Source organism: Terrapene carolina, unplaced genomic scaffold, assembly GCF_002925995.2.
Source record: "Terrapene carolina triunguis isolate 2854851 unplaced genomic scaffold, T_m_triunguis-2.0 Scaffold235, whole genome shotgun sequence".
Lineage (NCBI taxonomy): Eukaryota > Metazoa > Chordata > Testudines > Emydidae > Terrapene > Terrapene triunguis.
The window spans coordinates 2701727-2722503 of record NW_020664586.1 but is presented as its reverse complement, the minus strand read 5'-3'; the positions used below and the strand labels follow the sequence as shown (position 1 = coordinate 2722503).

The 20777-nt window shown below is 57.8% G+C and overlaps 1 protein-coding gene across 1 annotated transcript in view; it reads left to right on the top strand.

Annotated features, from left to right (window-relative positions):
* SLC38A3 (solute carrier family 38 member 3) overlaps positions 1-20777 on the top strand; it is a 76637-nt gene that overhangs the window by 30215 nt on the left and 25645 nt on the right. Inside the window, exons 2-4 of the mRNA XM_024193624.2 lie at positions 11470-11605; positions 13229-13313; positions 15893-16008. Coding sequence (XP_024049392.1) covers positions 11502-11605; positions 13229-13313; positions 15893-16008 — 305 coding nt within the window. The 5' untranslated portion in view covers positions 11470-11501. The remainder of the gene's footprint in view (positions 1-11469; positions 11606-13228; positions 13314-15892; positions 16009-20777) is intronic.

Here is a 20777-nt window from a genome sequence, read left to right as displayed (position 1 = left end):
GGCTACGGCCGTGCCAGGCGCGGTGCAGAACACACCCGCCGTCCTGGGCAGCTGTGGTATTTCACCTGCACCGTGTGGGCAGGGGCTAGCATGGGTGCCGATTGCTGGGCTCAGCTCTTCCTCCTGATGCCCTGCTCTGGGTCAATCAGGAATCAATGCAGGGCAGCCCTCTGGCCCGGGCCAGGCAGGAGCTCGGCCCCTGCTCGGGTGCACCCGGCTGGCCTGGGAGTCTCTGAATCCCTGTCGGCAGCTCCCGGGGTTGCCATGTTGGGCTCTGCTTCTCCCGGTTGCTTTGGCAAGGGCCTCCCCTGAGACAAAGGGGTAACTCAGCTGAGTGTCCTGGGGCCCCCGCGGCCCTGACGCAGCTCCGGGGGCAGCAGTGGAGTTCCATCCAGCCCATCCTCTCTGCCCATCTCCTTCGTATCAGCTGAGGCCTCAGTCTCCCCCTGCTAGGGCTAGCGAGGCACAGGCTGCGCAAAGCTGGCTGAGGGAGCATGGGGAGAGGGGCTCGGGGGGGTGTCAGGTCTGGAAATCGCCCCAGAGAGCCGGTTCCTGTGGGCCCCTGGCCCAGTTCTACACTACTACGAGACTCCAAGCGGTTGGGAAGCATCTGAAGTCCTGGCCCCTGACCTGGGTGGGGAGTGTGAGCTAGTGGTGAAAGCAGGGGGCCAGGAGACAGGACTCCTGGGTTCCATGCCCAGTTCTGCCCCAGACTCTCTGTGGGGCCATGGGGAAGTCACGTTCATGCTCGTTCACCCTGTATTAGGAATTAATTTGCAAACTGGACACCATTAAATTAGGCTTGAATAAAGACTGGGAGTGGGTGGGTCCTTACACAAACTAAAAACCATTTCCCCATGTTAATTTTTCCCCTACTGTTACTCACACCTTCTTGTCAACTGTTGGAAATGGGCCATCCTGATTATCACTTCAAAAGTTTTTTTTCCCTGCTGATAATAGCCTTAATTGATTAGTCTTGTTAGAGTTGGTATGGCAACCCCCATTTTTTCATGTTCTCTGTATATATATATCTTCCTACTGTATTTTCATGCATCTGATGAAGTGGGTTTTAGCCCACGAAAGCTTATGCCCAAATAAATGTGTTAGTCTCTAAGGTGCCACAAGTACTCCTCGTTCTTTTTGCTGATACAGACTAACATGGCTACCCCTCTGAAACCTGTATTAGCAGTATCAGCTCAGGCCAGGGACCTGGCTACACTGCAGCCATCCCAGCAGCGTTGTCTGCTCAACAGGCTGCTGCAGTCAAGAAAGCAAAGGAGAAGGCAGGAGGTGTAAGGCATGGGGCGGAGAATGATCTGGAGAACATTCTGACACCTTGGTGTGATCAACGGTGCGGCTTCGTCTGGGTGCTGCGTGCCGATCCGGGGACCCCAGCTCCAAAGGGCAGGGCAGAGCTAGAGAGGTGCAGAGAAGGGTGATGGGAAGGACCCAGGGCCTGGCGAAGCTCCCATACAGAGGGCCATTGGAAGGATTGTTCCCTTAGAAGGGAGATGGCTGAGAGGAGACATGATACAAGCATATAAAATAATGACTAGTCTAGGGAAGGCAGAGCTGGAAGTTCCTAGTCTGGTAACTCAAGGGCCAGGCGATAGGCAGTTATATTAAAAGGTGGCACATTCAGAACTGAAGAAAGGAAACACATTTTCACAGAATATGCAATTGGCCTGTGGAACTCACCGCCACAGGAGGCCACGGAGGCTGAGGACTTAGCACGATTTGAAAAGGGACTGAGCATTTGTAGAGAGAACATGAATGGCCAGAGTGACCCTAAGGACCACACACATTCTGACAGGGCTGTTGAACCCCCTGATTCGGGATTTAAGCCGATCTCTGACCATCGGAGACCAGGATGAGACCTGTGTGAGGGCAGACTATCCCACATCTGCTACTCCAGGGGCCTTACCCCTCCCCCTGACACAGCTGGTGCTGGCCGCTGTCAGAGACAGGCAGCTGGGCTGGACAAGCCTCGGCTCTGATCCAGTCTGGCAGCTCCTGTGTGCCTTGGTTTCCCCATCTGGCAAAGGGGAAGAATGCTGCAGCCCTGGGTGGCTCTGAGGCTGAGGTCAGGTTCTCTGGAAGCCTCAGGTGGACAGTGCTGTACACACACTGAGCTTTGTCATCCCCTTCACATCAGCCTCACCCCGTCTCTTTACATCTCCCACCCCTCCTCTGCAAACCACTGTGGCTATTGCCATAGACCCTCTGCTGGACCGAAGAGCCCTTCCCAAGCCACCTGCCACCAAGCCGAGAACTTGGGGGCGGAGGAACCGATTGGGCTGAGGGACCCTCCCTCCCCTTATGCCCCCTCTGCAGCATCACCTGCCTAAGATGGAACAGTGCATGCTGGGACTTGTAGTCCTCAGGAGCCACGCCCGCACGTTCACCAGGAGAGTGGTGCGTGCAACAGACTCCAGTTCATACCGAATAGGTGCAGGGCTTGTGCTCCGGGCATGGTGCCAGGCAAGGGCCCCGGTGGGCAAAGCATGGGCAGTTCCCTGGTCTGTGCCCCTCACTTGGGAACAGACAAAGCACCTGGTCTCCTGTCAGGGCCGGCTCCAGGGTTTTGGCCACCCCAAGCAGCAAAAAAATAAAATAAAATAAAAAGCCGCGATCGCGATCTGCTCTACCGCTGCCGCTTCAGTCTTCGGCGGCAATTCGGTGGCAGGTCCTTCCCTCTGAGAGGGACTGAGGGACCTGCCGCCGAAGAGCTGGACGTGCCGCCCCTCTTCATTGGCCACCCCAAGCACCTGCTTGCTGGGCTGGTGCCTGGAGCCGGCCCCGTCTCCCGTGCAGATGAGATCAGGGCCGTGTCCCCAGTGAATGGCTTAGCCTGCAGGTGCTGTTGCATCCCCCCGGAGGGGTGAGCTGTCGACTGACAGGCGCCGCTTTCCTGGAATATGGCTTCTGTTTGCAAGCTTAGATGTCCCAAGCATGACTCACCCACCCCCTAATGAGATCTGGACAGAACGGTCTTTGTGGCCTCGCTTCTTAACCTGACGGCCTGGAGTCGGTCTCTTCCCAGAGCCTGCGTTCACGTGGGCGGGGGAAGGTGGGAGATGGAACAGCTCAGATTCCAGCAATGGCTAGCCAGACAGGGAAACTGAGGCAGCGAGCTGTGAAGTGTTGTGTGCAGGGTCCAGAACAGAAGCCGGATCTCCCCACCCATCTGTGACTCTTTCCCATGGGACCACCTAACAGAAGCAGAGTCTCTAATGATAACCAATAGTTCTCCCTTGGTTTGAACTTGGATTTGGGGGCGAATTTGGGTTCTTCTCAGGTGACTTTCCCCGGCTGGAACGTGTAACGGACTGCCCGGCGTGCACCAGCGCAGTGACACCTGAAGTGGTTTTAACAGCAGGGTTATTGCAAGTTGGTTTAAAATCATTGCCGCGCTTTACAAACCCAGCCACAAACACCCTGAAGCTCCTCCTCAGCCTTTAGTATGACAGAGGCAGCCTTGTCCAATGGTTAGAGCAGGGGCCTTGGGAGTCAGGGCTCCTGGGCTCCGGTCCCAGGTCGGGGAGGGCCAAATGGGAGTGAGTGGAATTGGGAACTGGCACAGAGGGTGGCAGTGCCACTCAGATTTGGTGGCGGGGTGGCCGGGCCAAATCGGAGCAGCACTGTGACCATGTGGGACAATCACAAAGTTCGGAGGGGGGCATTGGGTCCACCTTGCAGGAGGGGAGCTGCCACTGTAGGTGAGTGTGGCATGGGTTCGCCCTCCCCTCCGTCCTGGGCTGGGTTTAGGGGTGGAGTGCAGGGGTGTTGCTGTGGGTGGTCGGTGCCCACTTAGCAGGGCAAGAAGTCTGGGGGTACCCATTGCCTTGGCAGGCTGCAGCCACCCCTGCCTGCGTCAATTTCTCCCTCTGGAAAATGGGGTGAAGTAATCATTACCTCTGGGGGGTCCTCGTCCGACACTCTTCAGGATCCTTGCAATTACAGCTGATGGCGGGGGCTCTAAACTCCAGAGCTAAAAGAACAAGACAAAAGCTGAGAAAGGGTTGGAAAATATTAGCTAGACCCCAGGGCACATTCCCGTGTCTGCCTTTTCCAGCCCTTTCCTGGCTGATTAATGGGCTTGTTTGAGTCCTTCCTCAAGTGGCTTTTTAATCACCAGAAGCCTGAGCTCCAGGTGCCAGCTAGGGCGGGTCCTTGGCAGCTGCTCTGCATGAGCACAGACTAGCTGAGCGGGGTGTCACTGGCCAGGAGGCGGGGGTGGCCAGATGGTCTGGCTGGAGCAGATGTACCTGGAGTGGGCCCTGGATGGCACAGGGACTGGACGCAGGGAGCTGGGGCGTTGTGTCTTTGGGGCACTGGCTCCGATGCAGGTGACTGGAAGCTCTTAGCAGCTGGTGGCTGCCTGGCGATGTTCGCAAGGTGAACGGGCTGTTCCAGCTCCTGACAGACAGGGGTCCCCCTGGTTGTGCCCGTCACCCATGCTGGCACTAATTGTCCCCTTGTTGGAAGTGTTAGCTGAGGACCGAACAGACCATGGGGGTATCTCAGGGAGGGATGAGGTGCAGGGGCTATGTGCCTGGGGATAAAGATGGGCCCCTCCATCTGCTGCCCAGCAGCTTTGTTCCACCCCAGAGGTAGCTGCATTTCAGTGGCGACTGATGCAGTCTCAGTAAATTGCTTGTGTTGTCTCCTTTTTACATTCCTAGAGTGCTTTGGTATCCTTTATTTATTTGTATGACAGCAGGGTCTGGGCACTGCAGCGAGAGGCAGCCCCTGCCCCAGAGAGCTTGCCAGCTGACTAGCCGGGACAAGCCAAGGAAGGATTATTATCCTTGTTTGCCAGGTGGGGAAACTGAGGCATGGGGCCTGAAGGTCCCACAGGGCATCTATGGCAAAGCCAAGAATGACTCCAGATCTCCTGCCCTCCCCCCGTCTATGGCCGTCACCCCGAGACACCCCCCCCGCCACCTTCGCTGGGCTGAAAGGCCCCAGGGCAGCCGCAAAGTTATTTTAATTATAACCATATTTTCCAAAGATGTTTGGCAATAACAAACCCACAACGCCCCCCTCAGCCCGAGGGGGGGGGCAGGGGGGGGGCTTCCCCTTGCCGGCAGCCAGCAGCCCATAAAGACGCACTGTCCATGCGAGCCGTTTCCCAGCGATTGGCGGGGAGGGGTGCATGGTCCCACAGAGGGAGCATTGTGCTGCCTGCCAAGGCGTCCCGCGCTCCCGGCCCCAGAGCCCGGCGAGCTGCCTCCACCAAGGCCTTGTTTCCAGTTCCTCTCCCTTCCTGCCCCCGCTGGCTGGCCTGGAGCCCCCCCACACTCCTGGGCTGGCACGGAGGCTGGCTGCTGCCAGCCCCAGCAGGGAGACTTTATTATTCCTCTGTCTCTCGTTAGCACTGAGCCATTTCCATACAAGCCAGGGCATGATGGGCGCTGCTGAAAGGGGGACACACAGGGTCTCCCCTTGCTCACAAGAGGAGGGGGGCGTTATTCTTCCATTTCCCCCTCAGCCCTCAGCTGTCAGTCATTGAAGGGACCCATCCCAGTGGTGTTTGAAATGCCAGACCCTGCTGCCGGGCCGGGCCACCCCTGCCACCCCTGCCCCTTACACCACCCAGGTGCTTCCCACCCACTGACCTCCAAGCACTGTGCAATGGAAATATCCCCAGTCGTACAGGTGAGGAAACTGAGGCACAGAGCAGGAAGGTGCATGCAGAGCCAGGAAGCCTAGAAACCGGGAAGCTGAGCAGGAGCAGCCCGCACTAGCCCGGAGTGAAATGGGCTGACCAGACAGCAAGTGTGAAAAATCGGGACGGGGGTGTGGGGCAATAGGAGCCTATATAAGAAAAAGACCCAAAAATCGGGACTGTCCCTATAAAATCAGGACATCTGGTCACCCTAGAGTGAAATGGGGGGCAGAGGAGAGGGGCTGCCCTGGCTGACAAGCCAGAGACTGGCAGCTCCCTCCACTTGTGAGCACTCCGCCATGACCCCCCACCCCCCCACCCCGCCCCGCTCCAGAGTCAGACCCTGAGCCAGGCCAGCAGCTAACATAGGCTCAGCTTGGCAGTTGGAACCGTCTGTCTCCAGCTCATGCTGGTAGCTCTCACCCTGCGCTACCCGTGCCCCTGGCTGTCTGCCGGCCGTACTGCCTCCTCCCACCTACCCACAGCTGCCTCTCCATCTCCTATGGAGTCTGACAGGCAGCTGGTCTTGGGTGTGCCCACAGCACAATGACAGGATTGGGCCCCTCTGGCGAAAGAGGCGCCTCCCCCTCCCCCACCCCCGCCTTGCCTGGGAATCCTGCTTCGGAGTTATGGCTCCAGTGAGGGCTCCGAGCTGCCTGTCCGCCATGGGCTGAGAATAAGTACGGTAAGACGTGGGAGGCGCCAGACGCTATGGTGGTGGGCACCAGGTAAGCATCACAGACAGGCAGGCACTCCCACCTTGCGTCTGGCACTTGGAGCTGTTTGGCCAGCCGGAAGCGGAATGAGCGGCCCAAACCTGGGGGCGCTGAGTTCTCTGCCGTGCTGGCCATTGTCAGATCAGCCACCCTCTGCTGCAGCCCCGCGTCTCGCCCGGGCACTGTGCTGTTCTGTTATGGTCACTGCACGCTCTGCTGCCTAGGGGGACCTCACCGGCTGCCCTTATGTGCACAAGGCTGGCAGCGTGTGCCGGGACCCTGGAGCCAGGAACTCATGCGCCCGGTCCATACCACGCCCAACAGCGTCACCGTGTGAACGGTCAACGGCAAAGAGCCAATGGAAAGCTAATTGCTGGGGGCTGAAATTGCTTCATGCTTGTCCTGCCTGGGGAGACCCTCGCACGAAGGGTCCTGGGCCGTGCAAGCAGTATTGTTATTTCCATGCCCAGCACTTTGAAGGCTGTCGGGGTCTCTCGCCCACTGCTGAAATGCAGCCATCCCTGAGGTGGCCCATGGCAGCTGTTTAGCAGCGCGCAGCAACACCACATGAGTAGTTTGGGGCCAGGAAGTGCAGCAGGCTCCTGTATCCAGCTGAAAGTGCAGGGGAGACTAGAAATCCAGCTGGCAGCTCCCCGGACACTGCAGATCCCCGCATGCAGGGCAGCCAGCGGAGCAAGACACAGCTTTGCCTGCTGGGCCCCGGCATCCCCTGGAGCTGCACCAGAGAGGAGAGACGCCACAGTCCCAGGCCAGAGCTTGGCCCTTAGGGCAGGGTTGGGAGGTGGATTTGCACCAGACCCAAAGCTCTGTGGTGTGGGGATGCCCAGGGCTGGCGCCTCAGTTTATCAGCAAAGGAGAGGCTGCCCTGGACATAACTGCTATCTCGGCTGGGGTGCTGGTCATGCCGCCATTGGATCCGATGCCCCCTTGCCCTGCCCATTGTGCTGTCATGCACCCCAGCCCTGCTGGATGCCCCTGAACCCGCCAGGCACTTTTCAATGGGCAAGTGCACCCTGTGGTGTTGGGGGTTGGGTCTTTAAAGGCTGAGCTTCCCAGACAGAGTGCATGTGGGGCGCTGAGAAGCTCAGTCCCAGTCTCCACGGCACGCTGTCCGAGGACAGCCCCTTTGTGCAAATATTACAGCTAAAGGGGCTACTGACTGTGCGGCTTGGTGGAAGCATGGTCCTCGCTGATTAATAATCACTGTCCCCATGACAGCAGGAGACCTCCAAGGGCAGCCACGCCCCATGGACTGACCCTGCCCATGGGTCACCCCCAGGGTTTGCACCCAGAATCTTTACCATCATTGCACCGGTTGCTAGTGCTGGAAATAAAAGGGTTGCTCCGTTAGGTGGTAGCTGTAGTAGGCTTTTATCTTTCAGCAGCCCAGTCATGACAAAGGGCTGTGACATGCCCTTTCCCAAGGTGCTGGAACCACTGCTTTCCACCCAGCTAGCTGGTAGGATGGGATCAGCGAGGAGGTCAGGGCAGAGCCATAAGAACGGCCAGGTTGGATAGGATCAATCATAGAATCATAGAATATCAGGGTTGGAAGGGACCTCAGGAGGTCATCTAGTCCAACCCCCTGCTCAAAGCAGGACCAACACCAACTAAATCATCCCAGCCAGGGCTTTGTCAGGCCAGGCCTTAAAAATCTCTAAGGAAGGAGATTCTACCACCTCCCTAGGTAACCCATTCCAGTGCTTCACCACCCTCCTAGTGAAATAGTGTTTCCTAATATCCAACCTAGACCTCCCTCACTGCAACTTGAGACCATTGCTCCTTGTTCTGTCATCTGCCACCACTGAGAACAGTCTAGATTCATCCACTTTGGAACCCCCCTTCAGGTAGTTGAAGGCTGCTCTCAAATCTCCCCTCACTCTTCTCTTCTGCAGACTAAACAAGCCCAGTTCCCTCAGCTTCTCCTCGTAAGTCATGTGCTCCAGCCCCCTGATCATTTTTGTTGCCCTCTGCTGGACTCTCTCCAATTTGTCCACATCCTTTCTGTAGTTGGGGGCCCAAAACTGGACACAATACTCCAGGTGTGACCTTACCAGTGTCGAATAGAGGGGAATAATCACTTCCCTCGATCTACTGGCAATGCTCCTACTAATACAGTCCAATATGCCATTAGCCTTCTTGGTAACAAGGGCACACTGCTGACGCATATCCAGCTTCTCATCCACTGTAATCCCCAGGTCCTTTTCTGCAGAACTGCTGCTTAGCCAGTCGGTCCCCAGCCTGTAGCGGTGCATGGGATTCTTCCATCCTAAGTGCAGGACTCTGCACTTGTCCTTGTTGAACTTCATCAGATTTCTTTTGGCCCAATCCTCCAATTTGTCTAGGTCACTCTGGACCCTATCCCTATCCTCCAGCATATCTACCTCTCCCCACACCTTAGTGTCATCTGCGGACTTGCTGATGGTGCAATTCATCCCATCATCCAGATCATTAATAAAGAAGTTGAACAAAACCGGCCCCAGGACTAGGGTGACCAGATGTCCTGATTTTATAGGGACAGTCCCGACATTTGAGGCTTTGTCTTCTATGGGTGCCTATTACCCCCCACCCCCTGTCCCGATTTTTCACACTTGCTCTCTGATCACCCCACCCAGGAATGACCCCTGGGGCACTCCGCTTGATACCGGCTGCCAACTAGACATTGAGCCGTTGATCACTGCCCATTGAGCCCGACAATCTAGCCAGCTTTCTATCCACCTTATAGTCCATTCATCCAATCCATACTTTTTTAACTTGCTGGCAAGAATACTGTGGGAGACCGTATCAAAAGCTTTTCTAAAGTCAAGATATATCACATCCACTGCTTACCCCATATCCACAGAGCCAGTTATCTCATCATAGAAGGCAATCAGGTTGGTCAGGCATAACTTGCCCTTGGTGAATCCATGTTGATTGTTCCTGATCACCTTCCTCTCCTCCAACTGCTTCAAAATAGTTTCCTTGAAGACCTGCTCCATGATTTTTCCAGGGACTGAGGTGAGGCTGTAGTTCCCCGGATTCTCTGTCTTCCATTTTTTAAAGATGGGCTCTATATTTGCCTTTTTCTAATCGTCCTGGAACTCCCCCTATCGCCATGAGTTTTCAAAGATAATGGCCAATGGCTCTGCAATCTCATCAGCCAACTCCCTCAGCATGCATTAGATCTGGCCCCATGGACTTTTACATGTCCAGCTTTTCTAAATACAGCTCTACCTCGATATAACGCTGTCCTTGGGAGCCAAAAAATCTTACCGTGTTATAGGTGAAACCACGTTATATTGAACTTGCTTTGATCCACTGGAGTGCGCAGCCCCCCCACCCCCACCCCGGAGCACTGCTTTACTGCATTATATCCGAATTTGTGTTATATCGGGTCGCGTTATATCAAGGTAGCGGTGTAGTCCTTAACCTGTTCTTTCACCACTCAGGGCTGTTCACCTCCTCCCCATACTGTGTTGCCCAGGACAGCAATGTGGGATCTGACCTTGTCTGTGAATGGTCCGTCTTGCGCAGTATCCTGTCTCTGAGCTTCTGGGAGAGTGGTCCCCTCCTGGCTTCTGGCAGTCAGAGGTTTAGGGTCACCCCAAGCATGGGGTGGCATCTTTAGCCATCTTAGCCAATGGCCACTGATGGACCTATCTTCTATTGACTTACCTAGTTCTTTTTTGAACCCTCTTATACTTTTGACCATCACAACATCCCCTGGCAATGAGTTCCGCAGGTTAATTGTGTGTTGTGTGAAGAAGTCCTTCCTCTTGGTTGTATGAAACCTGCTGCCTGTTCATTTCATCGGGTGACCCTTGGTTCTTGTGTTGTGGGACAGGGTGAATAATGCTTCTCTACTCACCTTCTCTTCATCGGTCATGATTTCATCGACCTTTCTCACGTCCCCCGTCAGTCATTTCTTGTCTAAGCTTTACAGCCCTGTTCTGTCTGGCCTCTCCTCACCTGGAAGCTGTTCCATACCCTGGATCATCCTTGGTGCCCTTCTCTGAACCTTTACTAACTCCGTTCTCTCCTGGGACTAGCAGACCTGGGCACAGAATTCCAGGGGTGGGCGCTCCAGGGGGTTATACAGCGGTGTGATGGCAGGGGTGCTGCTGGCAGCTGGAAAGGGGCTCACTCCACAGACGTGCTGGCCTTCTGGGTGGGCGTTGGCACGGCAGGTGGGGGTGGTAATAATGCCACCCTGGCACAGCCTGGGTTTGGAGTGCTCGAGGGTCCCTGTAGGCTATCCAGAGCTCGCCTGGCAGCCAGTACAGAGCGTGCGTGGGTCAGATGGGCTCAGCTGGGGGCTGGGTGAGTCGCCGCTCCCAGGTGTTTTTCACAGTTGTGCCCAGGTGGAGCCCATCAGGATGACCCAGCGGAGACGGCGTGAATGAGGGACTGGCCATCTAGGGCCGTCTTTGAGTGCCTCTCACAGCAGGGAAGCATCCTCCCCCCACCCAGGTGCCACTGGAAACCCGTGGTACCAAGCAGGTTATTCTCTCTCCCTACCCCCCCTGTAGAGCTGTGCCCAGCACAGGGCGGGCGGGGGCAGTGCCGTGCTGTGCTGTGCACTGCCCGGGGAGGGGAGCGTGTCTCCCGGTGTTGGGAGACAGCTCGTCAGCTCTCACCAGGCCCCAGTGAGATTTCCTTCCAGTGCCCATGGGGAAGCCCCTGGGTGTGTCAGCTTCGAGCTGGTGGCCCCTTAGCAGCAGGCCCAGGAAGGGTCAATGCGGACGCCCCCCGTGCCATAGCCCTGGGCAGATGCAGGACCCTGTGGTTAGCCTGGCTCTGTGGCTGCCGGCTGGGAAGGGAGGGCAGCTGGATGGCAGCAGACTGGTGGGTGACCCCACTGGCATTTCCACGTGCCCGGGGGAGACCAATTTAGACCTGGAAGCCAGACCAAGGTGGGATTTCGGGCAGGTCAAGCTCCGAGCCCGCGGCCCGGATACATGTTTGTGTTTCCAGCCCCACTGAGCCCCGATCTGTGCTCTGCCGCCTGGTCCAGCCCCATGGGGAGACGTCATTCTCCAGGGTCTCAAAAGGAGTATGACTGACTTTCCTTCCTTCCCACAGCCAGCACCGTCGCTCCAGTGAGTCCGGCAGAGATGGACCCCGCAGAGATCCCCATCCAGACAGAGCTGGTGGAGCTGGTGCCCAATGGGAAATATGCTGTGAACGCCTCGGCCATCCCCTTGGTGGGGAATGCCAGGTAACCCCAGCACGTGGGCAGAGGGCAGGGGCTTGCCTGGCTGGAGCCAGCTGAGAGACAGGGTCATTCTGTCTTCCTGCGCCGGCAGGGGATGGGTTAGGAACCCTTGCCAGATCTAGGCACAGTGAAGGCAGGTGCCATGCAAGTGTCCCCTTCGCAGCTCTGCCAGTGCTCCTCACTCCCGACCTGCAGCCCCCTGCTAGCCCAGCCCTGGGCTCTCCCCACCCCCCAACTCTGCTGGTGCTCCTCACTTCCAACCTGCAGCCCCCTGCTAGCCCAGCCCTGGGCTCAGGGCTGGCTTTAGGCCGATTCCCCCAATTTCCCTGAATTGGGCCCCGCGCCTAAGAGGGCCCTGCGCCCTAAAGAAGAGCGCCTAACTTAGGTGCCTTTTTATTTTTTTTACTCACCCAACAGCAGTCTGGGTCTTCGGTGGCACTTCGGCGGCGGGTCCTTCACTCGCTCCAGGTCTTCGGCGACATTTCGACGGCGGGTCCTTCAGTGCCGCGGAAGACCCGGAGCGAGTGAAGGACCCATGCCGAAGTGCCGCCGAAGACCCGGACCACTGCCAGGTATTCAAATCGGGCCCCGCACTTCCTAAAACCGGCCCTGCCTGGGCTCTCCCCACCCCCCAACTCTGCTGGTGCTCCTCACTCTCAACCTGCAGCCCCCTGCTAGCCCAGCCCTGGGCTCTCCCCAGCCCCTAACTCTGCTGGTGCCCCTCACTCCTGACCCACAGCCCCCAGCTAGACCAACCCTGGGCTCCCCCCCACACCGCATGCCTTCCACTCCTGCCCCATGACCCCCCCACCACAGCTCTGCAACAGGCAGCCAAGAAAACAAAGTGTGGGGGGGCTGATCCCTGTCTAGGGTCTCAGTGGAGCAGCCCCTTGGATCCCGTACGAGAACGCCCCATTGCTGGGCGTTCAGAGAAGAGCCAGAAGGACTGAGAGGCCGGCAAGGCGGATTGATGGGGAGCCCGGCTGAGCGGCAGCGTGGGGGGACACAGGCAGGCACGGGGGGGGGGGGGCTAAGCTGCATGGGCAGGTCCTGCTCCAAGCAGCATGGTGCAGTCTGACCTCAAAGGGCCAGCTCCAGCCTGAGCCTGGGGAAGAATTTGCTTCTAAGGAGGAGAATGACGGGACCACACACCCCAGCGCAGCCAGGAGCAGTGGGAGTCTATTAAGACTGGACACAGGAGAGCTGGGATCTGCTGCCTTGCGGGGTGATGCTGAGGAAGTCCCAGCCCCTCTCTGCCTCAGTTTCCCCAGGGGATCCTGGTGCTCCCCCTGCCTGGAGGGGATTGTGTTTGTAGGGCACTTTGAGCCCCTTGGAGTATTGGTGCTGGAGGAGGGTGAGGGATTGGTGCCAGTCACTCAGGGACCCTCTGATATACCTTCCCCCCCCACCCCGGGGTGCCAGCAGAGATAAGGCTCCCCAGGGGCAGGCTGGAGCCTCCTGGCCAGCGGAGCGCCCTGGAGTGGGAGCTGTGGGAGGTGGAGGAGATGGAGTGGCATGGCCCTGTTCTGCCTTGTAGCCTGGGAGGTGGCATGGGCAGCCCAGGTGGCGCCAGGGAAAGGTAGCATGGTTTATGGCTCTTCTCTCCCCCGCCCCACCTTACTCCAGGTTTGAAGAGCCCCAGCCCACCGTGGCGGAGATGGAGGAGTTCCTGCCCCAGGGCCCTGACAAGAAGCAGACCCACTTCACGGATGTGAGTCCAGGCAGGAGAGTGGCTGGTGGGGTGACTGCAGGCCAAGCACCTCCTCGTGCTGCTTGCCAAGAGCCTGGCCCTCAGGCAGGGCACAGACCCACTGCCCTTCACTGCAGAGCAGGGGCAGGGCAGGGGAGTGGGAGTCGGGAAATCCAGGTCCAGCCCCCTGCCACCATGGGCTGCCCCCTGAGCTCATTCCCTGGGGCACAGAGAGAGCTGGAGAGATCTCCCGGGTTCTTTGGTTTCACCATAAACCTCCAGTTTAGCATGTGTGACCCATTTGCCCTCTAGTGGCTGGTCCACCTAAAGGATAAAAGCCTACTACTGCTGCTCACAGCTTATGCAATTTTTCCCTTAGCTCGGGTGATCAGAGCTCTTGCATTTAGTGCTGGTGACCCCTGGGGGTGGGCGAGTGGGCTTGTTACATGGACTCGATGGCTGCCCTTTTGGCCTGCTCCCTAGGAATTGAGCCGGTTGCCAGGCTGCTCTGCAGGGGCCCAAGAGCAGGGCACCAACCCTAACTGGCTGTGAATTCTACACTTAGATTTCACCAAGTGTGAATTCCTCAGGCGCTAGAACAGGCTAATCCTGGAGTCACTGACCATCCCTTTGGGCGCTCCGATCTATCCTGCCACCCAGGCGAGTCTGCCTTTGTCACAGAGGGTCCCTCATGCCAAGGATCACAGCAATAGTCAGGTTACTCCCAGTCCCAAGGGACCCGTCACTTACCCCAGGTCAATTGCACCTTAGACCATAGGCACCGACTGGAGCACCCACAGAAAAAAAATGGTGGGTGCTGAGCAGCCTCCCTAGCAGTGCCTCCCGCCAGCACCTCCCGCCCACTGGCTGGCCCTGCCAATCAACGCTTCCCCCTGCCCTGCAGCACCTTCCACCCGCCACAATCAGCTGTTCCGTGGTGTACGGGAGGCACTGGGATGGATGGGGGAGAGGGGAGGAGCGAGGGTGGAGCATGCTCAGGGCAGGGGACGGGGAGGGCAGGGAAGCGGCGGGAAGAGGCAGGGTGGGGGTGAGGTTTGGGGGCAGAGGTGGAGTGGGGGCAGGGCCTAGGGTGGAGCAAGGGGGCGCACCCCCCAGCACATTAGAAAGTCGGCGCCTGTGCCTTAGATCTCACCCATAGACAGCGCTTGTAGCCAGTCCTGTAATAAACTCTCTAGCGCAGTGATACTCCGAGTGAGGCTCGGGAGCCGCAAGTGGCTCTTGAACGTGTCTCCTGCAGCTGTTCACAACGCATGATGTTAAAGCCCCATATGATTTCATTATTAACCAATCCAAGTTAGTAACCAATCAGGATGCTTGTATTGTGTTATTAACTGACTGTAGAATACTCGGCCAATCATTGTGCTGTGAGAATAGTGTGTATATATATATATATAGTCAATGAAACAAGGAATTCACATGACTGGGGCCCTTTTAGCATGTTGCTCGCTAATTTGGCTCCTGACCGGCTGAGCTCGGAGTATCACGGCTCTACAGATGTATTGACTAGGAAAAGGAAAGAGGAGAGCTCTTTGAGAGGTTAAAGCAGCTAAACACAGACACACCCAAATTAATTCCAGTCTTATGTTTCAAAAAGTAATAGAGGCTTCTCTGCTAAGCAGGCTCTATCTGTCCTTTGTGGCTAACCCAGGCTAAGCACTGGGAATCTCTTGCTTATGCCCAGTAATCCTTGCCCCTCAGAGTCCAAGCAGCATAAAAGATCCAGTTCCTCCTTGTCAGGGCTTTTTATTCCTCCCCCGGTTCTGCTTTGAGATGCAAATTCAGCTGCTGGGAGGAATCCAGGAGCCTGGCTCCTCTTGGGGTAGGGGGCAGCAAGCAACAGAAATCTTTTGTCCTCTGATGTTCCACAAGGGTTCGGCTGGTGTCACTGGGCTTCCTTGGTTGGGCTGGAGCTGACACCTCCTGTTCACGCTCCATTCACACCGGTTAGTGCTTCTCTCCTGTCTGGTGGTTGCCAGTTTCAGAGCGAACACTTCACTGTTACCTCCTAGCATGGGACAAAGATTTTATAAACCAGATTAATGCTGGCAGCGACTCACAGCATTCCAGCACGTCCAACCACTAAGCCCATTTGTATAATGCTAATACTGAGGTTAATAAGGCTAACGCCCAGGGAGTCAGGCTGGCTCCAGCTGTGTGCTTGTCATGGGTCAGTCGACACCTAGGGCCTTGGCATGAGCTGGCCCCTGATGTGCCAGCGTCACAGCGGGGCCTTCTAGATATAAGAGCAGGAGCAACTACAGCTGGCGTTGAAGAGCCAGGCTGTGGAAGTGAGGCTGTCACGGAGGTGCCCAGCTTAGGGCAAGGAGGCAGGATATTGAGGAAGAGGGATTACAAGGGAAATAACAGCCCCTAGGAAGGAGGAATGTACCCTGGGCAGTGACGGAGGTGCTGGTACCAGTAGTAGCCCAGAGGGTTAGCTGGGATGCTCCGAAGGCATCGCTCTGTGTAAGTGGCTGGTACTGGGGGGCAGGGGACATGGGGGTATTTCCAGCTAGGGACACAGGGGGCCGGGCTTTGCCCAGCCACAGCGCATGACCCTCTGTGTCCCGTCTGTGCAGTTCGAAGGGAAGACCTCCTTTGGCATGTCCGTGTTCAACCTCAGCAATGCCATCATGGGCAGCGGCATCCTGGGTCTGGCGTACGCCATGGCCAACACCGGCATCCTCCTCTTCCTGTGAGTGAAGCTTTCCACACACCTCGTGCCGGGGGGTTGGGCGCGGCTGGGGGGGGGGGGGGGGGGCTGGCCCACACTCGGGGACTGAATCTGCTCTTTGGCCTGTGTGGGTCCAAATGGGAAAGGACAGTAACTCCTAGCCGGGCATGGCAGCAATGTGAGAGCCTGGGCAAGTGGGTGGGTGGATACTAACCCAATGATGAGAACGGGGGTGTATGGGGATGGATGGATGGATGGATGGATGAATGGATAGAGGCTGGTGTGTGGGGAAGGATGGATGGATGGATAGATAGAGGGGTGTGTATGGGGAGGGATGGATGGATCGATGGATGGATGGAGGGGTGTGTATGGGGATAGATGGATGGATGGATAGAAGGGTGTGTATGGGGATAGATGGATGGATGGATGGATAGAGGGGTGTGTATGGGGATGGATGGATGGATGGATAGAGGGGTGTGTATGGGGATGGATGGATGGATGGATGGATGGATGGATGGATGGATGGATGGAGGGGTGTGTGGGGATGGATGGATGGATAGAAGGGTGTGTATGGAGATAGATGGATGGATGGATAGAGGGGTGTGTATGGGGATGGATGGATGGATGGATGGATGGATGGATGGAGGGGTGTGGGGATGGATGGATGGATAGAAGGGTGTGTATGGGGATAGATGGATGGATGGATAGAGGGGTGTGAGGGGCGTGCGCTGGGTGGACACGCACACTCAGTGTTTGCACGCTGGGGGTGTTGCACTTGCTGTTGGTGGCTGACCCTGCCTGAGCTGCCCCGCAGCTTTGTGGCCATGCTGGCTGACAGGAGCAGGGATGGGCAGAGGGCCCGTGGGTGGCTGGCCCAGCTGGGATCCCAATGCCGTTGGTGATCCCACTGGCACAATGCTGGCATGTTGGCAGAGACAAGAGCCCACGGTACCCTCCCGGCCTCCCACTGCCCCAGAGCAATCAGCCAGACACGGGGGATTCCCCCTGGAGACAAACACGGCAGGGGCCAGACATGTCTCCGCCCCAGGAGCTGCGATTGACACCCCTCGACGCAGCACAACTCAGTGCACTGTCTGCTCCACCGCCAGCTCTCGACACCCCACCCCCGACAGGCCCCAATTCCCCTCCCCCACACAGATCTGCCAAGGGCCAGCGTCGCGATATGCAGCCAACCCCCAGCTTGACCCATCCTGCACCACATCCGACCTTGCCAGAGCCCCCAGGACAGCCCAGGCGCGGGCGAGACCAGCTCATGGGTGAAGAGCGGCTGGCTGGGGCTGAAGCCGAGCGAGCTGGGGGCGGTGCTGGTGAGCAGAGGAATCACACTGGAGGCTCTGGGCCACGAGGCAGTCTCCCCCAGTGAACGGTTGATGCCGCAATCAGTCGATTCAATCCGGGGCTCGGGAGGCACCGGGCTCCAGAGGGAGGGAGATGGAGTGAGGCCGAACTAGAGAGGAATCAGCGAGAGACACGGAGGAGCTGGAACGGGCGTGCCGGTGCGACCCCAGCTGATGCCCGGGCAAGGACCCCCAGGAAAAGGGGAAAAACCAGCCGAGCCCAGAAGCCGGAGGGTTGCTGTGGGAGGGGTAGGACTGCCAGGAGCTCTCTGGGTGAAGAGGTGTGGGAAGATGGGTCACTGCCAGGCAGGGAGCCCTGGGGAACAGGGCTGTGGCCAGGGATCGCAGGACTGCTCCAGACTTGGAGGCCAGACTCCTGTAGCGGGGAATGTTGGACCTTTCAATATTTGCTGTGGGAGTTGTGTGTGGAGCGACGGCCTGGGAGTTGATTGATACAATGAGTTTGGAGGCCAGCTTTGAGTGACTCTTCCTTGCATGGCGGGACCAGGAAGAGAAACTGAGGCTGGAGACGCCTGTCATGCTGCACCCTGCTGCTGGAGGGCACTCTAGGCGAGGTTGCCCTGTCATGATGACCTGGCCGGAGTTATTCGCACCTCCGTCATCTCTCAGCTAGAATACAGCTGCACACCAGAGCTGGGCGCAACGCTTGCAGCACTCAGAGAACCTCAGCTGGTATCGAACGCAGCCACGCACCAGTGAGATGGGCTTCCGCTGGCACATGGAGCCCCTGCCTCTGCCCGAAGGTCCGGGGGAGATCTGGGCGCAGCACCGCCGCTTCTGTGGCCCAAGGACCCCTTCTCCCCAAAGCAGCGTGGACAAATCAAACCAAATGCTGCCCAACCCAGCCCCTCCGCAGTGCATGCAGCCCCCACCCCCCTGCCGCCTGAGGAAAGGTGAGAGAGAGCAGACCACACACAACAGATGCCAGCCACATCACCTGCTGCACGACTGACCGGCACTCAGATGCTGTGGCAAGGAGGCAGGATACCAACCCATCTGGAACAAAATAGAATTACAAGTCCTGGTTCCTTCCTGGCCTGGCATTTGCCCCTTTGATTTTGCCCATCGGTAACACGTGTTACCTGGCAGTACCTGGAGAGGTTTGTGTGCTTTTCCCACCACCAGTTTGGCGCTGTGTCCCCCGCCTGTGCTGACAGTTCCCCTTCCATGCGCCCAGACCAGACGGGGGTGTAGATACAGGTTAGCTGATCTCTGCAGTTCCCAGGCCTCCTGATTAAGCGCATTGTTAGACCCACCAGGACCCCCTGCCGCTCCCTTTGGCATGGGCCACACTGCCAAGGCTACAGTTTTATCCACAGGCTTTCTCAGTCTGGGCCGGGAATGGCTGACACTTGGTCGTCACGGCTTTCTGGTGGGCCCAGGAGGGCATCACAGTGCAAACACACACACTGGCTTACAGGGGAATTCGCAGCCGTGTCTAATAGACCCCCTCCCCCCACTCACACTCGCGCACATGGACCCAGATGCAGATTCAGACCTACCTGACAGACACACACTCCAGACCAGTCCTGCAGAACCGCCTGGTGATAAAACCAACCAGGCTCCACAGCACTCAAGTCAAGGTCTACGAGACACCTCTGATTCACACCTGCTGAGCACCTGCTGCGGTGGTGGATGCTGAGCCCTTCTGAGCAGGCCCACCGGCTTGCACACCCCAGAATCAGCCGCTACTTTGGAAACGGCTCCCCATAATTTGCATGGCCGTTCCCAACTAACATATAGAGCTGAATAGAGAATCGTCTCCCTGTTATCAAATTCTGTAGGAGGCTTATAAACCGGCTGCCTGTGTCCATGCAATTCGCTGAGCCTTCACCATCTTCCCCAGCTGCCAGTTCTGGGAATGTGATCACACGCCTCACCATATGGCTACGATTCTGTGATAAGGGGATTTCCTAAAGCCCCAGCTCCTGGAGTCAGGTGATTAGGGGGCAAATCTCTGCTTGCGTTGGGAGAAGAAGGATGTTTCTGGCCCTCCCGTTTGCAGGGAAATGCTTGAAAACTGCCCCCAATGGCTCAGGAAACGGAAGGCAGGGGCATGTATTGCTGAGACACCCAGGGGGTTTTAAGCCAGCCTTGTGTTTCCAGCAAGTGTGTTTGGCATTACACGGCATCAGAGCCAGCGATCGCCCTTGACACCCCACACACACACACTGTGGGGTGTGAGGATCCCCCAGCACTGAGAGAGGAGCAATCAGAGGGCCGGCCCAGCACCCTGGGGTGCCCACATAGCCGCTATGTGCTGCGTAGCTCTGCTGGCTGCTCTGCCTAGCTGCCCCAGCTGCCCAGGTCGCCTGGTCAGCAGCCGCCTGGTTCTCTGCGGGGCTGAGGAGCTGCTTGGCGGCTGGCGGTGGTGGGTGAAGGGGGCGGCTGCCTAGCATCCTTTGCTTCCCACCTCCTTGTTAGGCTGCGGCCTTAATGAGGAGCTGGTGGATCCGCCCTCCTGTTCCCCGCTGGCGGGAGCAGCAGGGCCGCCGGCAGCTGTGGACTTACCCCAGGGTCGTTGCTGGTTGTGGCACCACTCACAACTGTTCAAACAAAGCAGAGAGGGCAGCCAAGGCCTGGCTGGCTCCAGGCTTCCCGCAGCTTCCGAGAAGCCGATTTTCCATTGACCGATAGAGGTGGGAGGTCCCTGCAGCCAGGGAGGGGAAATGACCCAGGAGGGCAGCTTTCCAGGGTGCCTTCTGCCATCCTGCGGGGCTGCAGGGCGCTCCCCAAGACCCAGCCCCCTTGTGCCAGGCGCTGTACGCACCCCCAGCCAGAGCTGGCATCAGCCCCAAGGGGCAGGCCAGCTAAATGGACAAGGATGGGATGAGGAACTGAGACCCCCTAGCCACAAAGTTTGTGCCACAGCTGCCCATTGACCCCAGATCGGCCACAGCCCAGGCTGGGGATTAACCACTAAGCCATCCTTCCACTGCTGGGTGCCTCCAAGCACCGCCGACCCCCAGTGTCCCATCCACTGGGCAGTGGTCGGTGGGCCCCAGAAGCCTTTCAGCAGCTGGTGTCGCTCTGTGCAGCCCCTCAGAAGGATCCCCCAATGCCGGCCCCGGGGAAGCTGTCACCCACAGGGCCACGTGCCAGGCAGAGGTGGAAGGCCTGCCTAGCTCAGCCCCTGGCGTGGTAATAAACTCCGGACTGTGTGACCGGAGAGATTAGCACTGCTGCTCGCCTTTGGGGCCGGGTTGGATGGCACTGGGAACACGTAGCCACGAGGCCACCCAACCAGCCGGGCACTGCGGGGTGACCTGGGATCACTGCCCCTCCAGCTTCTGGCGGGGGGGGTGTCTGCAGGTCATGAGGAGCTGGTGCTCATCTCGGTCACGTGTCCCTACAAGCAGTGCCCTGTCAATCCCGTGCCCTCCGCATGGGCACAGTGTCATCCGCCTTGTT